At 38.9% G+C, this 22,260-nt stretch overlaps 1 protein-coding gene across 1 annotated transcript; it reads left to right on the plus strand.

The window, feature by feature from the left end:
• The first annotated feature begins 1,264 nt into the window (after positions 1 to 1,264).
• On the plus strand, positions 1,265 to 9,014 carry LOC138900272 (uncharacterized). The gene is made up of 4 exons (XM_070186992.1): positions 1,265 to 1,826; positions 2,517 to 2,716; positions 8,791 to 8,844; positions 8,925 to 9,014. Exons 1-4 carry the CDS (start codon positions 1,265 to 1,267, stop codon positions 9,012 to 9,014), a joined length of 906 nt encoding a protein of 301 aa, XP_070043093.1.
• Positions 9,015 to 22,260: the final 13,246 nt, after the last annotated feature.

A 22,260-nucleotide genomic window follows, 5' to 3' on the forward strand; every position in this document is an offset into this window, starting at 1 on the left:
ACCCTTCTTTCAAATCTAAATCGTGCTGTAGAACTCAGTTATAGGAAATTTGAGTTAAACTTACATGTTGGTGTTTTCATACACAGATGACGGTGATTAGGAAGACTACAGCTAGCTAGAGGGGAGATACAACAACAGGTGAGGGGACCAGCAGGTTACCCCCAGTAGATGGGTCCAAGTCTGAGGCCCAAGGTGAGACCCCTACTCAGCCATTACCGGCTCTACCACCACCTTAGGAGATTCCTAGGGATGCCGCACATCCAGTTTCCCCTCCACTTCCACCAGATCAGGATTTGAGGAGTGTGGTGCATTTGTTGACACAATTGGTAGCTACCCAGCAACAAACTAGGGCATCAGCTAGCGGAGGATCTTCTAAGGGGTCTGGGAGTTCAAGGGTCTAAGAGTTTATTGCTTTGAGTCCACCAGAGTTTACGGGGTCAGATCAGTGGGAGGACCCGCAGGATTTCATAGATCAGCTTCACAGGATCTTTCGGGTTATGCATGCCACAGAGAAAGAAGCAGTTGAGCTAGCAGCTTTTCGACTCCGAGATATAGCCATCCTTTGGTACGAGGGATGGGAGAGGTCCAGGGCACGTGATGCACCTCCAGCTAGTTGGGAGAATTTTTCAGATGCTTTCCTTGACCAATACTTACCGCGGGAGATCCGACAGGCTCGGGTCGATCAGTTTCTAGCCCTTAAGCAGGGCAATAAGAGTGTTCGAGAGTATAGTCTCTGTTTTGACTCATTAACTAGATATGCACCATCCAAAGTTGCTACTATGCGTGACAGGATCCACAGGTTTATAGCAGGGTTAGCCCTAGAGTTGACCGAGGCATGTTCCACCGCTGCATTGCATGATAATATGGATATCTCCCGGATTCATGCATTCGCTCAGAATATAGAAAGGGGTAGGTGTCGACAGTAGGGTACAGAGAGGACTGAGCAAGGGCAGCGTAAGAGGATGAGATTTCCTAGGTCTTAGGAGCAGTCTCAGGGTAGTTATAGGCCTCAGTATTTTGGATCGCCACCTAGGCCTCCGCTACCTCAGTTACAGAGTTACAGGTATGACCGCTATACTCAATCAGGACCAGGTGAGAGCTCACGGGTGTCTGTTTTACAAGGTAGACATGGTCATTTCCGCCGTGGTGTGACATCTGTGGTAGAGGACACTTGGATCAATGCCGAGCAGGTTCTGATGCTTGCTATACATGTGGGCGTCCGGGGCATATTATGTGAGATTGCCCAAATAGAGATTATGTTGGTATGGCACAACCAGCAAGTTCAACGACAGGATCATCTATGTCTGTGCATCCTTCTAGATGCGAGTCTCAATCTTCGGCTGGTAGAGGTCGAGGAAGAGGTAGAGGTTCCAGTTCATGTGTTAATCAGAACCGTATCTATGCTTTAATGGGTCGACTGGACTGGGAGTCTTCACCAGACGTTGTGACAAGTATATTGACCATTTGCTCTCACGATGCTTATGCCTTGATAGACCCAGGATCTACTTTATCATATATTACCCCATTTGTCGCGGGGAAGTTTGGTATAGTGCCTGATATACTAAGTGATCATTTTGCGGTATCTACACCGATCGGAGAATCAATTATTGCTAGACGGGTTTACCGAGGTTGTACGGTGACAGTTTGTAGTCGTCAGACCTCAGCCGACCTAGTTGAGCTAGAGATGATGGATTTTGATGCTATCATAGGCATGGACTGGTTGGCAGCTTGCTATGCCACAGTTTATTGTCGAGCAAAGGCAGCTAGATTTCATTTTCCGGGTGAGGCGGTCCTTGAATGGGTAGGTAATACAGCGACACCCAAAGGTAGGTTTATTTCCTATCTGAAGGCGAGGAAAATGATTGCAAAATGGTGAATTTATCATATTGTGCGAGTTAGAGATGCATATGCTGAGATACCTACACTTCAGTCTATTCCCATAGTCAAAGAGTATGCAAATGTGTTTCCACATGAGCTTCCAGGTATTCCTCTAGAGCGAGAGATTGATTTGCTTCCAGGAACTCAACCAATATCCGTCCCTCCGTATAGAATGGCACCTGCCGAATTAAAGGAGTTGAAGGAGCAGTTAAAAGATTTGCTGGAGAAAGGTTTCATCTGGCCCAGTACCTCACCTTGGGGTGCACCGGTACTCTTTGTACAGAAGAAAGACAGCTCGTTGAGGATGTGAATCGATTATAGGCAGCTGAACAAGGTAACTATTAAGAATAAGTATCCACTTCCAAGGATCGATGACTTGTTTGATCAGTTGCAGGGGGGCAGATTCTTTTCAAAGAAAGATTTGAGATCGGGATACCACCAGGTCAGAGTTCAGGAGAAGGATATTCCCAAGACAGCCTTCAGGACCCGATATGGCCACTTCGAGTTCCTTGTCATGTCCTTTGGGTTGAAGAATGCACCTGCCGTATTTATGGACTTGATGAATAGCCTATTCCAGCCATTTTTAGTTCTGTTCGTGATAGTATTTATTGCTGATATTCTGGTCTATTCAAGTTCAGAGGATGAGCATGTGGACCACTTGCGAGTGATTCTCGAAACCCTCTGTGATCGTAAGTTGTATGCTAAGTTTTCTAAATGTGAGTTCTGGTTGAAGTCTGTAGCATTCTTGGGGAATATTGTATCCGATGAAGGTATAAAGGTAGACGCTCAGAAGATTGAGGACGTGAAATCTTGGCCTAGACCTACCACTCCGACAGAGGTTCGTAGCTTTCTAGGCTTCGTAGGATACTACCGGAGGTTCGTAGAGGGTTTTTCTTCCCTTTCGTCACCATTGACGAAGTTGACGCAGAAATCAACTAAGTTTCAGTGGACGGAGGCTTACAAGCAGAGTTTCCAAGAGCTTAAGAACAGGTTGACCTCATCGCCAGTTCTAACACTTCCAGAGGGTCCAGAGGGTTATGCCGTGTATTGTGATGCCTCAGGTGTCGGGTTAGGATGTGTCCTGATGCTACATGGGAAGGAAATTGCGTATGGTTCAAGGCAATTAAGGAAACACGAGAAGTATTATCCAACCATGATCTCGAGTTAGCTGCGGTTGCCCATGCACTTAAGATATGGAGGCATTATTTATATAGTGTTCATGTTGATGTATTTACAGATCATAAAAGTCTGCAATATATATTCAAGCAAAAAGAGTTGAATTTGCGACAGAGGCGATGGCTTGAGTTATTGAAAGATTATGATGTTAACATTCTCTACCATCCAAGGAAAGCTAATGTTGTAGCAGACGCCTTAAGCCGCCGATCTATGGGTAGCTTAGCACATGTAAAGGCCGGAAAAGACAATTAACTAGAGAGATTCATCAATTGGCTTGTTTGGGGGTTCGGTTAGTAGATTCCGACGATGGTGGAGTTGTACTCCAAAACACTGCAAAATCATCTCTCATAGCTGAAGTCAAGGAAAGGCAGTACGAGGACCCAGAGTTGGTTGAGTTGAGAGAGCGAGTTCCGTAGCAGAAGAATACATTGTTAGAGCTCAAGGGAGATGGGGTTCTCAGATATAGGGGTCGTTTGTGAGTTCCAGATGTAGCAGGGCTACGACACAGGATTATGTTAGAGGCACATTTTTCTTGGTACTCCATTCATCCTGGGTCGACGAAGATGTATCATGACATTAAGGATGTGTACTGGTGGAACGATATGAAGAAGAACATTGCTGAGTTTGTCGCCCAGTGTCCTAGTTGCCAGCAGGTGAAAATAGAGCATCAGAAGCCCGGAGGGCTAATGCAGACTATAGAGATCCCGACATGGAAATGGGAGGCGATAAACATGGACTTTGTTATGGGTTTACCTCGTTCTCATCGTAAGTTCGATTATATATGGGTGATACTCGATAGGCTCACTAAATTAGCTCATTTTCTACCGGTCAGATCTACATATACCGCAAAAGATTATGCAAAGTTATATATTAAGGAGATAGTGCAGCTACACGGAGTACCAGTATCTATTATATCAAACCGTGGGGCTCAGTTTACAGCACATTTTTGGAGGTCATTTCAGAGAGGTCTAGGGACTCAAGTAAATCTCAGCACAGCTTTTCATCCACAGACTGATGGACAAGCCGAGCGCACAATTCAGACGCTCGAGGATATGTTACGAGCATGTGTGTTAGATTTTAAAAGAAGTTGGGATGAACATCTACCTCTTGTTGAGTTTGCATATAATAATAGTTACCACTCCAGTATCCAGATGGCTCCGTACGAGGCTTTGTATGGGCGTAAGTGCAGATCTCCTATAGGGTGGTTTGATGTAGGAGAATCTGGGTTCCATGGGCTAGACCTAGTTCAGCAGGCCGTAGAGAAAGTAAATCTTATCAGGGAGCGACTGTTAACCGCTCAGAGTCGCCAGAAGTCATATTCTGACGTGCGGCGACGAGACTTAGAGTTCAAGGTTAATGACTGGGTATTCTTAAAGGTATCCCCTATGAAGGGTGTGATGAGGTTTGGCAAGAAAGGCAAGCTTAGCCCATGGTATATTGGGCCTTACAGGATTATTCGGAGAGTGGGCCAAGTAGCTTATGAGTTAGAATTGCCCCCAGAATTGGAGTCAGTCCATCCAGTTTTTCACGTATCTATGCTACGGAAGTGCATTGGCGATCCTACCAGAGTGGTGTCCACAGATGATGTACAGATTACGGAGTACTTTTCATACAAGGAAATTCCAGTTGCCATCTTAGACCGACAAATTCGCAAGCTACGAAATAAGGAGGTAGCCTCCGTGAAGGTTTTATGGAGAAGCAATAATGTGGAAGAGATGACATGGGAAGCGGAGGAAGAAATGAAGTATAAATACCCCCACCTATTTCAAACTGAAAATATGGCTCGAGATGGGATGCTACAGCACAACTCTATTCAGGCTAGTAGGTCATCAGGTAAGCTCTTATTTTCTGACTTTCAGTATTTATGATTGACGACTCTTTGAGGCAAATTATTGTTATTTATAGACATTGTCCATGTGTGGCATGCATAGTATATTTTTTGGCTGCATGCAGGTTGGTTATAGTCTAGTGTACGGAGGAAACTCTGGCAAAAGTTTTCCAAAGTCTTTAAAAGTAAACATTCAAGGACGTATGTTCTCAAGGGGGGAATGATGTTACACCCTATATTTTCGTACATAAAACTGCGTCGTGAGCAAACTAATATAGGAACCAAAAAAATGAGATCATCTTTGAAAATATATAAAGCAAGTTAATCATGTTACCTTGGAAATTAAAAATATTGAAGATCATGAACAACAAGTACAAAGAGGGTTAGAAGGTTCATAAGCTAAAGGAATTGAAGAAAATAATGTTTCGTCGAAAACCGACAAGTTGGGAATGTTATAGCATGTACTTTTGGGGTGAGACCAGGTTGTTTAATATGATAAGGAGGTTATGTTATGAGTTATGTTATTCGTATGATATTCGTGTGTTATATTTTGAAGTCAAGTGAGTGGTAGAACAAAAGTCGATCAAAGTCATCACAAGTTACGTTCATACGTTTTACTGAAACTTTGGGTCAAATGTAACTACAATTTTCTCCCAATATACTTAGAGTTATGGGGTATTCCACCCATCAAATTAAATATCTATGAGTCTATTTTCCAAATCATTAAGCCGTTTGTCAATACAATATCGTAGTAGAGATATATAATCATTTTTGCGAGACTGCGCAGGCTGTCACCTACTTGCTTAAACGAGAATCCAAAAATGGGCCAATTCGGGTCGTCCAAAATTGGGAAAGTTCAGGTCATTCAAAGAGGCCTTTTTAAAGGCCTATCCTCTTCATCTATTAGTATGATAATAGGGCAAAATAACCAGACTTAATCTCTGCAAAAATCCTCCCAAAAATTCCCCACAAGCCCCAATTGATTTTCTCTCCCTTTCAAGTTCTAATTGGAGGTAAAGCCAAGAGTTTGAAGAACCAAGATAGGAGCTGAGTTATCTCACAAATAAGGTACGTTTACTGCTCTCTTTCATCTATTCTTTACAGTTGTAGATACATGGTAAGTTATTCTATATTTGTAAGAACTCACGGAACGGTGATCGGAAGCCGTGAGTTCGAGTTATTCACTTGTAGCAGACTGATTTGTGGATTGTTTTGTGGACTGTTTGGTGTTGCTATTGGACTGCGTGATTTACTATTGTTTTTTGGAGTTTTGGAGGATGAAGGGTATGGAGAAACACCACATAAATGCAGGATGTTTGGCTGGTCATTTGTCGTAACATTTTCGGGTTGTAGACACTCCTACGGTGGTCATTTTGTGTATGAAAAGATTTGGGTGTGTTGGGCTATTTTGTAGTATTGTGTGGTGTACATAAGGTTGGAAAATAATATATATATATATATATATATATATATATGTTGTTATTGTTATATATATATATATGTTGTTATTGTTGTTTTTGGTGTTGTTGGTGTTATCTTGAATTTGGAGGAAGTAAGGATTATAGGGGAAATGTTGTCCGTTTTAATACAAAATAAGCATGTCGTTCGTTGTGCGATAGTAATATATTTCGTAAGTTAATGATAGTATGATTATCGTTGTTGTAGATTAAGGTGAGAAGATGCGAGTTCAACTTGGTGATTGGAAAGATTGTGATAAGATATGTTAAGGCTAAACCTTTCCTTCCTTTTGGCATGATCCCGTAACTGCATATGTTTGACTACAAGACATAAAGGGAAGTTCGTGTTCATGAATTTATATACATTATCCTAGTCTCATAAGTTACAGTATTCTCCCTTATCGGGACTCTATATTCAATTTAGTATTGTCTTCTTCCAGTCAAGAGAGCATAGGGCTTATACATATACAGTATTACAGTATTTTCACCACCATCGAGCTATAATCGTTGGGCAGGCCCCTATTAGGCAACCTCTGATCAGATGGTAAGTTATATACTGAGCCTACTGTGGCCGAGCGCCTATGAGCGAGCCCAGGATGGTTGAGATACAGAGCCTAGTATGGCCGAGCACCTATGAGCGAGCCTACTACGGCCGAGCAATTACATGTATCGAGCCTTATAGGGCCGGACATTTATCTTACTTAATATATTGAAGGAGTTGAGTCAGTATCACCAGGTAAGTATATTTTCATATCATCTTTGACTCCCAGTTACTTCCAGTTATTATATTATCAGTTCAGTTTCAGTTTTCAGTTATGTTATTGCCTCACATACTCGGTACATTATTTCGTACTGACGTCTTTTTTCTGGGGACGCTGCATTTCATGCATGCAGGTTCAGATAGACAGACGGGTAGACCTCCTCAGTAGGTGTTTCCAGAGGTCATCCTGATTGGTAAGCTCCACATCCTTCGGAGTTATCGGGTCTAGGTTCTCGTGTACATCTTCTATATGTATGTATATATATTATGGGTAGGTCGGGGCCCTGTTCCGATCACAATATATCTATCAGTAGAAGCTTGTAGACATATCCTGTTGGTTAGTGCAGTATGTTGGGTTTGTAAGCCTGGTATATATATTTTGGTGGTTTGTCAGCTATAGTAGTTATGACGGCCTGTCGGCCTAGCTTTATATTGATATTTAGTTAGCGCTAGTTTCCATTCAGTTTTATATTTTGCTTCGCAAATTGTCTTCCAAGGTGGCCCCATGGCCAAATTATGACATTATATGTTCAGAGTCCCTTAGTCGCAATTTGGTACGCCAGGTTAGGTAAAGCACCGAGTGCTGGTCTTGCTCCTAGGTTCGGGGCGTGACATGACTCCAGATCCGGGTGGTTGTAATTAATACAGTTTTATGATATTCCGCACTTATTATATTTCATCTTAGTTAATTATTGTTAATTACTGAATGGAAATAAAAAATTGGTTTAATGATTCTCTAACGTTGGCTTGCCTAGCAAGTGAAATGTTAGGCGTCATCACGGTCCCGACGGTGGAAAATTTCGGATCGTGACAGAGTTACAACCGTTTCTTCCCCTAAGACTAAAGATAACCCAGTGGCCACATTTTAACATTTGTGAACGCTCTCAATTAGTCAATACTTATACTGAATTGCTTTAACAATCACGTTCCCTTCCACCACACTTTCTACACACACTAAAACAATAAAATATATGTTAGAAACTAATTAAATTATGAAGGATGGTTAGTTAGTTGGTTAACTGCTGATAGCGAATAGAAGGCCTACACACATTGGGATTTTTTGTAGACCATATTTTAAATTCTTTGAAATGTTTGGTAAAATATCTTAAGGACAATTTAGTACAAAATAGGAGGATAATTATGAAAAAAAGTTAAAATAAATAACATAGGGCTATGAGAATAAGGTAAGTTATATAATGTCCCAACCAAAAGAAAAGAATTAGTATTGTGCGACTCCAAGGTAAGAAATCTCTTTGATAATTCATGTTTGTCATCTTAGAATTTTAATTTCTTATTTCATAATTTATTTTCTCCTTTTTCTGTTTTTACTTTTCCTCTAATTTTGTTTTATTCTTATAAGCGAGTTAAAATGCTTTCTAATGTGTGCTAGAGTGTGACTTTTTATTTTCTCTTAATATTTCATCTAGGTAAGTTACACATGTGAAGAAAATTATAGTCTGTCTTATTTTTCTCTTCTTCATTTCATTAAAGAATGAGAATCCATAATTCTTTGTGCTAATTTATGGTACGAGGACAGCCGGAAAGGAAACTATGAGAACAAAGAAGACAGTTCACAAGGCAACTGCAAGTCTATAAGTATACAACAGATAGAAAAATACTACACAACACTTATCTTTTTCTTATTTTCCTAATTATAGATTTAATGATGTTCTACATTATTATTCTAATAGTTCATTGCTAAGTGGAAGGAGAATAAAAGGAATAAGTATAATGAAAGACAATTGGTACATTGCCTCTCTCGGGAAAGATGGCCCAATTTCTCTTTTTTCTTTTTTGATTTCAATTTTCTTTATTTGTTTTCCAGGGATCTAAAAGGCTAAAAGGTAGGGAAAAGAAAGTCGAGCCTCTAATGATCCAACAGGTCATTTTGACTTTTAAAACCCCGTTACTCTAAATAAAACTTTTCATATGTGCTTTAAATGATTTATGACTTGTGGGGATGGTTGGTTCGGGATTTGGAAGTGTTTGGGTTGAAATCGGAACACTTGGTTTCTTAAGTTGGCTTTAAAAGGCCAAGTTTGACTTTGGTCAACATTTTGAGCAAACAAACTCGGATCAATATTTTGACAGTTTTGTTGGGTCCGTATCGTGATTTAGGACTTGGACGTATGCTCGGAATAAAATTCCGAAGTCCCTAGCTCGAGATATGGAATTTTGATGAAAATTTAAAATGTTTAAGTTCAAATAGTGATCGGATGTCTAATTATATGAAAACGACTCCAGAATAGAATTTTGATGATTCCAACAGCTCCGTATAGTGATTTTGGAGTTAGGAGCGTGTTCAAAATTTTATTTGGAAGTCCGTAGTTAAATTATGCTTTAAATGGCTAAAAACAAGAATTTAAGTTTGGAAGTTTGACCGAGGAGTTGACTTTTTGATAACGGAGTCGGAATCCAGTTCCGAAAATTTTTATTGCTCCGTTATGTCATTTATGACTTGTATGTAAAACTTTTAGGTCAATCGGAGTTGATTTGATAGGTTTCGACATCGAATGTAGAAGTTGAAAATTCTTAGTTTCATTAAGTTTGAATTGGGGCATAATTCATGATTTTAGCGTCGTTTTATGTGATTTAAGGTTTCAAATAAGTTCGTATGATATTTTATGACTTGTTGGTGTATTTGGTTGAGGTCCCGAGAGCCTCGGGTGAGTTTCGGATGGTTAACGGATCAAAAGTTGGACTTAAAACAGCTGCTGCAATTTGTTTTCCTTTCTGGTGGAAATTCTGGCCCAAAATCGAGCTCCCAAGATTGAGGCCCAAAATCGAGCTCCCAAGATCGAGGCCCAAAATCGAGCTCCCAAGATCGAGGCCGAGGATCGAGGCTGAGGATCGAGGCTGTGGATCGAGGGCTGCCTGGGCAGAATTATAAAAGAGGGCATTCGTCCCATTTGCCATTTTTAACAAATTGGAGTTTGAGCAGAGGCGATTTTTTATAGATTTTCAAGGAAAAGACATTGGGGTAAGTGATTCTAACTTGTATTAGGTCAATAAACATAAATATATCATTATTTTCACCATTTAATTAGTATTTTGAGATTGAGATTTGGAAAATTTTAGAAATCTCATAGAAACGAATTTTTGAGATTGCAGTATCAATTCGGAGTCGTATTTGAGTGATACTGGTATGGTTGGACTCATAATTGAATGGGTTGTCGGATTTCATAACTTTCGCCGGATTCCGAGATGTGGGCCCCTGGGATGAATTTTTAATTAATTTTGGGATTTTTATTTAAAATGTAGTATTTTCTTATAGAATTGATTGCTATAACTTTTAGTGATTGTATCAAATTATTTTGGCTAGATTCGAGCTAGACAGAGTTGGATAATCGTGGAAAAGGCCTTATAGTGGATTAAATTGGAGCAAGATGAGGTAAGTCTCTTGTCTAATCTTGTGAGTGGGAAATTACCCCATAGGAATTAAATTGAATAATTATTGCTAATTGCGGGGGCTACGTACGCACGAGGTGACGAGAGTCCGTGCGTAGCTACTATTAATGCTAAAGTACGGGTAGTTTAGGACTCAAAATATGAAATACTTGTGTAAATTGTATTCTTTGTTTAATTAATATTAATATATATATATATATATATATATATATATATATATATATATATATATATATATATATATATATATATATATATATATATATATTTCAGATAAAGATATCAAAGGATGGAAACCTCATATGCTTGATTTTCTGTTTAAATTAATTAATTGTTAAAAAAAATTGTTCTTCCTCCCGAATTTATCTTATAATAAATATACTCTCCTTACGGAGACACATAAGAAAATGTCCTCCTTTCTTGTGGAGCGGGCCGAACGCCTCAGCTGGATAGATGCATCTATGGATCGTGCAGCACGTCCCTCGGCAGTGTACACGAAACTCTGGATCGGGCCGTACGACCTCGGCAGAAATCGTGCTTAATAATAATAATAATTATATGATACTTGGACAGTTTATTACAACTTGTAAAGCTATTTGATAAATTGAAAAATTTATTGAAATTGAATTGCAGCTTGTAAAGCTATTTGATAAACTGAAATTTTTATTAAAATTGAAGGATTTAATTAATAGATTAGAAATTATTTGAATTAAAGGAATTTAATTAATATATTGAGAATTATTGGAATTGAAGGAATTTAATTACTTCTGCTGGTTCAATAAATTATTGTTAATTATGTGAATCACGTTTATATAAATATTTCTATTTTCATGATTATTTAATATTATTGACCCATAGTGAGTGTCATAGTCGGCCATCTCGTCTCTACCTCTTCGAGATTAGGCTTGATACTTACTGGGTACACGTTATTTTCGTACTCATACTGTATTTGCTGCATATTTTATTATCCAGGTACATATATGTATAGCGGCCTTGTGGGCGTAGAGGTGTGGTTAATAATTGTGGGGACATAGGTGAGTTGCATTCTATATTACGATCCGCAACTAACAGAATCTCCTTCAGAGTTGTTATATTTTCCTATCTAATTTGTATTCTGGACAGATGCTGTATTTTATTTTAATTCCCTAGTAAATGCTCATGCACTTGTGACACCGGGTTTTGGGAATGGTTGTGAATTGTTTAGAAATTTAGCTGCAAAAATATTTATCATTTATTCTATGAGTTTTATCTCTACAATTTTATTAAAGAAATTTTTATTTCAAAAATACTAAAATGAGTAATTAAGTTAATTGATTATGGCTGGCTTGCCTGACAGTGGTGTCCGGCGCCATCACGGCCTTTTTTGGATTTTGGGTCGTGACAACATGGTATCAGAGCACTAGGTTCACGTAGGTCTCACGAGTCATGAGCAAGTCTAGTAGAGTCTTGCGGATCGGAACGGAGACGTCTGTGCTTATCTTCGAGAGGCTACAGGGCTGTTAGGAATACTTCCCTTTTTGATTCCTCACCGTGCGATTCGATTCCTTTGAGGCTTAGGCCTACATTTCCTTCCTATTCAATCTTATTCGACGTGAAGCGCTTGTTATAAATTGGGGATTGAAGAAATTTTTAATGCTACTACAGATGTAGTATATGATGCTTCTCCATGTGTAATTAATTGGGCTATTGTCGTCGCTTTGCGAAAGGCCGCCCTGTCACTTCAAATTAAGTATCAGTACTACCTAAGATTTTGAGATTTGGCATTGATCGTTATGATGATTTGTGCGTTGTTATCGCACAGTATTTATGAAATGGTAAAATGGCCGTCTATGTGTCAGGGCAGTAAACGACTTGAAAGAAGGTTTTTCTTAGTACATGATTCAGAGGTTCCATGTTTTATTTCCAGCAGAGAAAAAGGCAATCGGGCTATGAATGTTCAGGTTTGGGGTTGATAGAGTAACGAAGCTTGATATTTTCGAGCGTGGTAGAGTTCTCAATTTTGAAGTGGTGTTATCACCTTGTAAAATGCGTTAAGGTTCGCTGGTGTTATGGTTTTCTTCAACTCACCTTCACGGCGGGGTGTTAGGAATTAGTATAGGGGAAGTAGTCGCTAGAGATCGCGGTGTGCAGTGATTCAGGATTGAAGCAGTGTTTCTAGTATTGATGTCTCGTGAAGGATGATCGTCAGAAAGGTTTAAAGCTGGTAATGAGCTATTGGTTCAAGTGCTACAAAGACGGATTTTGAGTTAAGACAACAACTGGGCAGTGAAGGATGAGGAAGGACATGTGGAAGGTGCCTTGCGGTGGTTAGGTTCCGAAAAGGCCAAGTGTAAGAAAACAGAAGTTGAATAGTTGCTTAAAGGAGAAGGGTTTGACCAAAGTGGGAGAGTGGCAAAGTAGTATATGGGTTACGTGGTAGGATGATTACACGTCTTGAGGAAACGTTTGAGTGATTTGGGATGTAGAATGGACAGTGACTAGGTCTATGGACTTAAGTTGTAATATTAGCCACTACATTGAGGAAAATTGGATACAATAGGAGGGAGTTGCTTGCTATGAAGAAGGATACAACATGACTTTGGATTGGAATGTATTGTCGCATCTTTAGTTGATGTCTACGAGGAGTGAACGGACTGATGTAGCTGGTGAATGAGCTTGGACTCAGGATGATCTACTGATTTCGTAGTAATTACACCCAGTGCAGCGACGTTGGAATATGTCAGCATGTAATTTCCACATGTGGGTTATCCCCTGTAAATAGGTTAGCGGTCGCGTGGTGTTGACGAAGCTTCTGCAAATAATTCTACTGCTACCCGGTAAGAGATTTAATATGTAAATATGGCTAGTGGTTCGAAGTGTCTATTAAAGGTTAATAGAAGGATTTCGAAATAAATAAATTGGCAAGTTGCGTGTACAGGATCATGTCAACGATAAAGAAAAAATCTCGGTGGATTCCAAAATTTTGTAATTGTAGCTTCAAGCTAAGTGGGAGAGCCCCACCGTCTATGATTGGATTGCGTAGTGTCAACTTGTGCGGTTTCTGGTTATAGGTGTATTGGTGGGTCATTGCAACTAAGGAAAGAAAACATCAGTGGTAATTTGAGCAAAGTATTTGGGGAATGTGTGCCATATTTGGCCTTATCAATTCATATTCATGTTGGTGGGAAGACTCAGAGTTTATGCTTCGTGTAGATGTAATGCACAGGGAAAGTGAGACAGTCAAGTGTTTCCTTGAGAAAGTGTCCATGTGCTAGCAGGGCCTTGGAGTTGATCATGTATGGGAACAAGTCAGAGAAAGTGACACTCAATAACGGTCCTCGTGGATTCAAAAATTTAAAGTGTAGTGTCTAAGGATCTCGAGTCTATAGTATGGTTGAGTATCGAGCTTTTGTAGCAGATTATGAAACGGGGTTTAGAGTACTCTACGTTATCTTCAGGTTGTGGTGTAGCATTGGAAAAATGGAAGAAAATAATTTCGGATTCATAAAAGAAATATCAGAATGGGTGTACGAGTTGAAGATGTAAAAAGTGCGCTCAAGATGGGATATGAGATAATTAGTGGGTTTTGAAATAACGTGGTCTCGTGAAATAAGGTCACTTGGGATGAGTGCGGATTTGAGTTCGTGATGTAATGAATGGAGCTATTATTATTTCTAAGGCAAGTTCAGAGTAAATTGAGAAAAGACGGATCGGCTAACAATGGTTGAATCGGCATGATGGTGGCAATGATCAGTCCCTTCAGCTCATTGAATTATGCATGTGAATTGTGGCGGTACGTGCGAGTCTTGACAGTTGCCGTAATTGATTTTATTTGGAGGAATTCAAGTATTATGACATGTTATGTGTAGAGGGATCCCAGAAGAGTTATGGTGGTTTAGACCACTACTTGAGGCCAATATTTTCTACGGATATGGGAATTCAGTCACGTGTTGCAATGGTTCTCTTGAAATGAGTTAAAAAGAAGGTTTCTATATAATGAAGTGTTTACCCTATTAGTGGTTCAGGAGTTATGATGGAATTCTTGTACTCCTGCATATTGGTATGGTTAACTGCACTAAGTAGCATGGGATTCGAAAGTTGAGGATTTAAGATTTCGATTCGGTGTTGACAAGGATGTTATGAGCTCGGATGAGCAGGAAAGGGATTTAGATGTTTAAAGTAAGATGGTATTGTTTTTGGCATCATCTAAGGTCGATGTCAGGTGTAAGAGACCTTGTGTATTGATTTGTGGATTCTTGATATGTTTTACAGCATTAGTGTAACCGGTAGCATGGATGTGCAAACTTGTTACCTGGTGTGGAAGGTCGTGGGAGCGTGTCTCACCGAAAGATTATGTAAGAGTGACATGTAGTTACTTGATTTAGTGAATATTGAAACCAATTATGAAGATTTTGGTAATATCGTTGATTCGAGAATTTATGCCTGGAGGGTGCTTGGTTTATTTGGTTGTCGACTGTGGAAGTATTGTTCTGGTTATGATGGCTATTCTTGTATGTTATGGGAAAAAGGGTTATTATGGATACTTGAAAGGTTATTAGCCTAGTACGATGCGATCAGAATCGGCTTGAGGTCTGTGGATGGATTTGAATATGAATATGGGCTTTATATCAAGCCGGATATGTTCATTTCAGCATAACCGCTCCCTATGGAGGAGTATTTAGACGTTGGATGTCGTTTCGTCGTCAGTTATTTCATGTAATACTATATTGTGCCGTGTGAGTTGCGAAACAACTTGATAATTTTCTTATGTGTTGAGGTTCCGCATAGCGATGGTGTTATGTGAGTAGGATGGCTCTCGAGATTCAGATCATATATCGCACCTTAGTTGTGCTTCAGTATTGTAGCGTATGGCACTGTCGGTCCTTCCAGGGATGATATTATGCACTGAGCGTGCTTGTGTCCGATATTCAAATATTTTTTAGTAATAAGCATTCTAGCTCGATAAGTATTTCTCTTATAGATTCTTTTTGTGCGGATCGAGAGGCACGCCTCCACGGGTATCATGTGTGGATCGGGTTGCACGCCGCAACGGTATCATGTGTGGATCGGGTTGCATGCCGCAACAGTGTGATGTTGAGTACAACCCCCTATATTCTATTTTGTATGTTTGTGTCCCATTTTCTGAGGAAGGTTCATGACACCTTTTCAGTTGTCTAATTAGTCACGTGGGTTGAGAAATCCTTTCCAGAGTTCGTTTATCTTATGTATCGCAATCGAGTCCGTGGCTTATTAGCTCATTTTGGCGTCATATGAGGCTTTTTGATCGCGTCTGAGGTGGTTTATTGCCTGAGCAACTTATACTTGGTGAGACGAGATTATTGAATTCAGGATCAGTGCGATCGGATTATATGAAGTATAATAAAGAGAAAATACCATTATTTGGTTATAATGAGGCAATGGTTCTTGTCAGAAGGAGAAACTCAATAATTGTTGACTCGGCAGTTGGTTATGAATTTCTACACATTTCTTCCATCGTGGAAGCATTTCAAGAGTTGGAACAGGACTTATATGTATCATGAGGTGTGTTGTGAACATCAGATTCGTGGAATTTTGGCTATTGTTATCGGAGGATGTTATTATAGTCATGTGAATGATACAGTGCATGGTCTAAATTAAACAAAGGTATGCAATCCTGTATTAGTGCATCGTGTAGTGATTGATACGACATTAATACGTTGGAAACAGGCATGGTGGAGAATTCTGGATGTTAGAATTCGGCTCTAAGGCTTATTTGCCTAAATAAATGGGAGAATTTTCAGATTGGCTAGATTTAATGTGCCCAACTGGGTGTGGTAGCACGGGTAAGTGAACGAGGTATTAAACAATGATTTTGGATAACTCCGGCACACTCCTTAGCATATTCGAGGACGAACGTATATTTAAGTGAGAGAGAATGTAACGACCCAACAGGTCGTTTTGACTTTTAGAACCCCGTTACCCTAAATAAAACTTCTCGTATGTGCTTTAAATGATTTATGACTTGTGGGGATGGTTGGTTCAGGATTTGGAAGTGTTTTGGGCTGAAATCGGAACGCTTGGTTCCTTAAGTTGGCTTTAAAAGGCCAAGTTTGACTTTGGTCAACATTTTGAGCAAACAGACACGGATCAGTGTTTTGACAGTTTCGGTGTGTCCGTATCGTGATTTAGGACTTGGGTGTATGCCCGGAATCTAATTCTGAGGTCCCTAGCCCGAGATATGGAATTTTGATGAAAAATTAAAATGTTTAAGTTCAAATAATGACCGGATGTCTAATTATGTGAAAACGACCCCGGAATATAATTTTGATGATTCCAACAGCTCCGTATGGTGATTTTGGACTTTGGAGCTTGTTCGAAATTTTATTTGGAAGTTCGTAGTTAAATTAGGCTTGAAATGGCTAAAAATAAGAATTTAAGTTTGGAAGTTTAACCGAGGAGTTGACTTTTAGATACTGGAGTCGGAATCCAGTTCCGAAAATTTTCATAGCTCCTTTATGTCATTTATGACTTGTGTGTAAAATTTTAGTTCAATCGGAGTTCATTTGATAGGTTTCGACATCGAATGTAGAAGTTGAAAATTCTTAGTTTCATTAAGCTTGAATTGGGGCATAATTCATGGTTTTAACGTCGTTTTATGTGATTTGAGGTTTCAAATAAGTTCGTATGATGTTTTAGGACTTGTTGGTATATTTGGTTGAGGTCCCGAGGGCCTCGGGTGAGTTTTGGATGGTTAACGGATCAAAAGTTGGACTTAAAACAGATGCTGCAATTGTTTTCCTTTCTGGTGGAAATTCTGGCCCAAAATCGAGGCCCAAAATCGAGCTCCCAAGATCGAGGCCCAAAATCGAGGTTGAGGATCGAGGCCGAGGATTGTCATGATCCAAAATCCTACCACAAGCATCATGATGGCACCTACTCTCTAAGACTAGGTAAGCCGATTTCTATTACATTTTGAAGCCATTTTTTTTAAAATCTAACAACGGAAATAATTACAATACATAACCTCCCAAGACTGGTAGTACTGAGTCACGAACTCTAACTGAATACATGGAATGATCACGAGTACCGAATATAAAATACTGTTTGATTACAAATTAACAGTACAATGAAATGAAAAGACTCCAAGGGACTGCGACGGCCAAGCAGCTCTACCTTGAATCCTTATGATCGCGCTTTAACTCTGCTCAAGTCCGAAATCTTCAATACCTGGCTCTGCAAAAAAATATGTAGAAATGTAGAGTGAGCATACCACAGCGGTGCCCAGTAAGTATCAAGACTAACCTCAATAGAGTAGAGACGAGGTACAATCAAGACATTCACTAGTCGAATAACCTGTGCAATATAATATACAAAATAATAGGAAACAAATAATAATAAAGGCAGGATAATACAACAAGTGATATGCATAACATACAACAAGAACACCATTTAATAAACACAATTACACCCAATTAAATCAAGCCCTTCAAATAAATGTCTTTCACATAGTTCTTCCAGATAACTCTCTTTCAAATATAATTCTCTCAAATAATTGTTTTTCAAATATAATTCTTTCAATAAATCTTTTCAAATATAATTTCCTCAAATAAATATCTTTCAAAATACAATTCTTTTATATAATACTTTATAAGTAAAAATCCTTTCAAATAAATATTTTAAATATAATTCTTTCAAATAAAAAGTCATCATGTGACACCTCATTGCAAAATCATCAAAATACGGGTCTCAGCCCATTTTTATATTTTCAAGGCACCTCGTGCCCGTAATTAAATTATTATATTTGTCCGGCACCTCGTGCCCTCATTTCATATCACAACTGCACGGATAATTCGAGTGCCAAATATCATTATCATTTCATCACAGCACCTCGTGCCCACATTTTATATCACAACTGCACGGACAATTCACGTGCCAATATCCCCATTTCATATCATAATTCACGGCACCTCGTGCCCACATTTTATTTTATAAACCGCCTAGCAATAGCCACAGGCTCCCAATTTCAACAAAATCAGATTATTATCAATTTAATAACAACAAGACAAGTTGCACAAGGTATAAAATATAAACACAAGAAAATCACAACATCACATGAAATTTGTCAACACCACAACCCCCACATCATCACATATCGTCCCCAACAAAAGTCACATTTATCGCTCCTATTGCCACCTTTATCGCTCCTATAGCCACCCTTATCGCTCCGCCCAGACAATATCAATAGCCACCCTTATCGCTCATATTGCCACCATTATCGCTCCTATAGCCACCCTTATCGCTCATATTGCCACCCTCATCGCTCCTATAGCCACCCTTATTGCTCCGCCTTGACAATATCAATAGCCACCCTTATCGCTCCTATTGCCACCCTTATCGCTCCACCCAGACAATATCAATAGCCAACAAACACAACAGTGAAATGCCACCCTTATAACCACATAATATCAACGGTGAAATACCACCCTTATCTCCCCAAAATAACAACTCACACAACATAATAACACGGGAAATTATCACAACAACATAAGAAAATCAATTCATATCACAATTTGTCCCAATGGCCACACCCAAATTTCAAAGCTAGAACCAAGTCAATTAATTTCACAGCAAATAGCCAAATGCTCCACACAATGTGTACAACACCCAAAAACAATCAATAGAGATAGAAATTACTTAACATAAAGCAAAGTCTTCATTAAAGATCAAATTTTTAATAATTATATAAACACCTCTTCTTAAGCTCATTTAATTAATTATTTGCAGAGGGGAAAATCCCAAATAAAATTAAATTCCAATAATTATCAAGCCAGCAAATTCACAAAATTTCATAAATAATCAAATAACAATCACATCACATTGTCATATAATAACAGAGTCAACAACAAGGGTTTAGGCACGACAAGTAGATGATAAAATATATGCCAACAATTATCCAATTTACTACACAATATGCTCAAGACTTTAACTCAATAAAATTTGCACATATAAACAAAGTACATACTCGTCACCTCGCGTACATGGTTTTCAATTACACAAGTTGCACATAAGACTCAATGCCTAATCGGAATTTCCCCCACTCGAGGTTAAGCAGGACACTTACCTTTTTGAAGTTAGGCCGATATTCCAAAATAGCCTTCTTGCTTGAATTGACCTCCGGACGGCTCAAATCTATCCAAATTAATTGTATAACTTCTTTAAAATTTATCAAAAACAATTCCGGATAATAATACGTCGACTTAAAATTTTATTCCAAAAAGTCAACAAAAGTCAATGCGGGACTCACCTCTCGGAACCCGACATAATTTTCATGAAATCCAAACACCCATTCCGATACGAGTTCAACCATACCAATTTTATCGAATTCCAATAACAAATCGACCTCCAAATCTTAAATTTAAATCAAGAGGGTTTTCTAAATTTTTCAACCCAATTCACTAATTTAATGATAAAAACAACAATAGATTCATGTAATTTGACCAAAATTAAGTTAGAAATTCTTACCCCTAATGTTTTCCTTGAAATACTCTCGAAATATCGCCTCACCTGAGCTTCCTTGGTCCAAAATGGAAGAATGACACGAATTTGGACTTTATTCTGCTGCCCAGGGGTTTTCTCTTCGCGTTCGCGAATAACAAATTCTTCAAAAGTCATTTTCAAACTCTTCTCAGATAGCCTTTAGTATAATAGTCATAACGTTTTGTACAAAACTCCAAATGATGAATGGTTTGACTCTATGGAAACTAGGCTCCAAGGGCTATAACTTTCATTTGTTGCTCATCTCCCAATTCCTTATAGAGTACGATATATAAGCTTTCAAAGTTAGCTCTGTGCAACAGAGATTTCCAAACTCTTCTCGGATAGCCTATAGTATATCCACCATAACTTTTCGTACACAACTAAAAATGACAAATGGTTTACCTTTCTGAAAACTAGACACAAAGGGCTACAACTTTAACTTTTGGATCATCTCCAAATTCCTTATAGATTGCGAGATATGAGCCTCTAAACGCAGACGACGAACAGCAAAATCTCCTTCTTCGCGAACGCGAGAACCTCTTCGCGAATGCGAAGAACAAAGTCCTAACAGCAAAATCCTTCTTCGCGAACGCGAGAGGCTCCTCGCGAACGCGAAGAACAACCCCTCAACCAGTAACCAGCAGCATCAAAACACCCAAACTTGGTCCGGAACCACCCCGAATCAAACCCGAGGCCCCCAGGACCCCGTCCAATCGTACCAACCAGTCCCAATACATAACACGAACCTGCTCGAGGCCTCAAATCACATCAAAAAATATCAAAGCCATGAATCATACCCCAATTCAACCCTAATGAACTTTAAAATTTTAAATTCTATATCTTGTACCGAAACACATCAAATCAATCTGGAATGACTTCAAATTTTGCACACTAGTCATAATTGACATAACGAAGCTATTCCAATTTCCAGAATCGGATTTCGGCCCCGGTAACAAAAAGTCACCCCCCCCCCCCCAAAATTCATTTTTCGCCATTTCAAGCCAAATTCCTCTACGGACCTTCAAAATATTTTTCGGACACGCTCCTAAGTCCATAATCACCATACGGAGCTATTGACATCATCAAAATTTCATTCCGAAGTTGTCTTCACACAGTTCCAACTACGGTAAAAATCCTAAGACTTAAGCTTCCATCTCAGGGACTAAGAGTCCCAAATCTCTCTGAATCATCTGTAAATCAAACTTGACCACACATGCGGGTCATAATACATATTGCGAGGCTGCTCAAGACCTTAAGTCACTGAACGAGGCATAAATTCTTAAAACGACAAGTCGGGTCGTTACATTCTCCACCTCTTAAACAAACGTTCGTCCTCGAAAGTGCTAAGAATCTTTCTGAGGACTTTAAATTACTGAGTATATTCTTGCACACATACTTATGAGTGATTTTACATTCCCGCAATTTAACACGGGTCCGGCAACATCATCTCAATTGAGATTATTTCTTTTCTCCATTCTTATAAGCTTTAAAGCAAAATCCCTAACTCTCCAATCATTTCCAAAAATACTTGAATTCTCACAACAGCGAACATCATTAGTCTCAACTGGCTATAGCAACTAGTGCCTATGCACATAAAAATTTCCTCAATAGTGTTAAAGTAACTCAAAACTTTCTATGGGGTGCTATATTATTCCCCGCTTAGGATCATTCGCCCTCAAACACATAACATATTTATCTCTTCTTTTGCAAATTCTCAATCCTCCAAATTTTACTAACTCCCAAATTTTTCAGAAATTTTGGCATAGTCTCCCCTGTAATTAGGCCTATCCACCTGCCAAAGTAACACTCAAATAACTCCTAACAACATATCCACAATCCAATAAAATACCACAGGGTATATATCAATAACATTAATCTCAGCATTGCTGATCATAATGATATCAGGACATGAAGCACATCATATGCATGCTCATCACCACATCTCTGGTCTTAAAAGCTGTTCATAATTAATTCCAACATCATCAATTAATCTCATATTAATCATCACCTCGTTTCGAATTTTCACAACACTGACAACAGAACGTGAGGCATGAAGACATCATGATTACTTACTCGGATTAATGAGTCACATTTAACGCCACTTGGGCACTCACCTCATAGGCTGAAACTCAATATTTACAACACAAAAATGGATGAATATGAACAGAAAATATACAAGCATTATCAAATAAGCCTAACACGCATGACTACCTATTAATATTATAGCACAAATTAAATTTCATAAGGGAGAATTTTAA

Source organism: Nicotiana tomentosiformis, chromosome 10 (assembly GCF_000390325.3).
Source record: "Nicotiana tomentosiformis chromosome 10, ASM39032v3, whole genome shotgun sequence".
Taxonomy (NCBI): domain Eukaryota; kingdom Viridiplantae; phylum Streptophyta; class Magnoliopsida; order Solanales; family Solanaceae; genus Nicotiana; species Nicotiana tomentosiformis.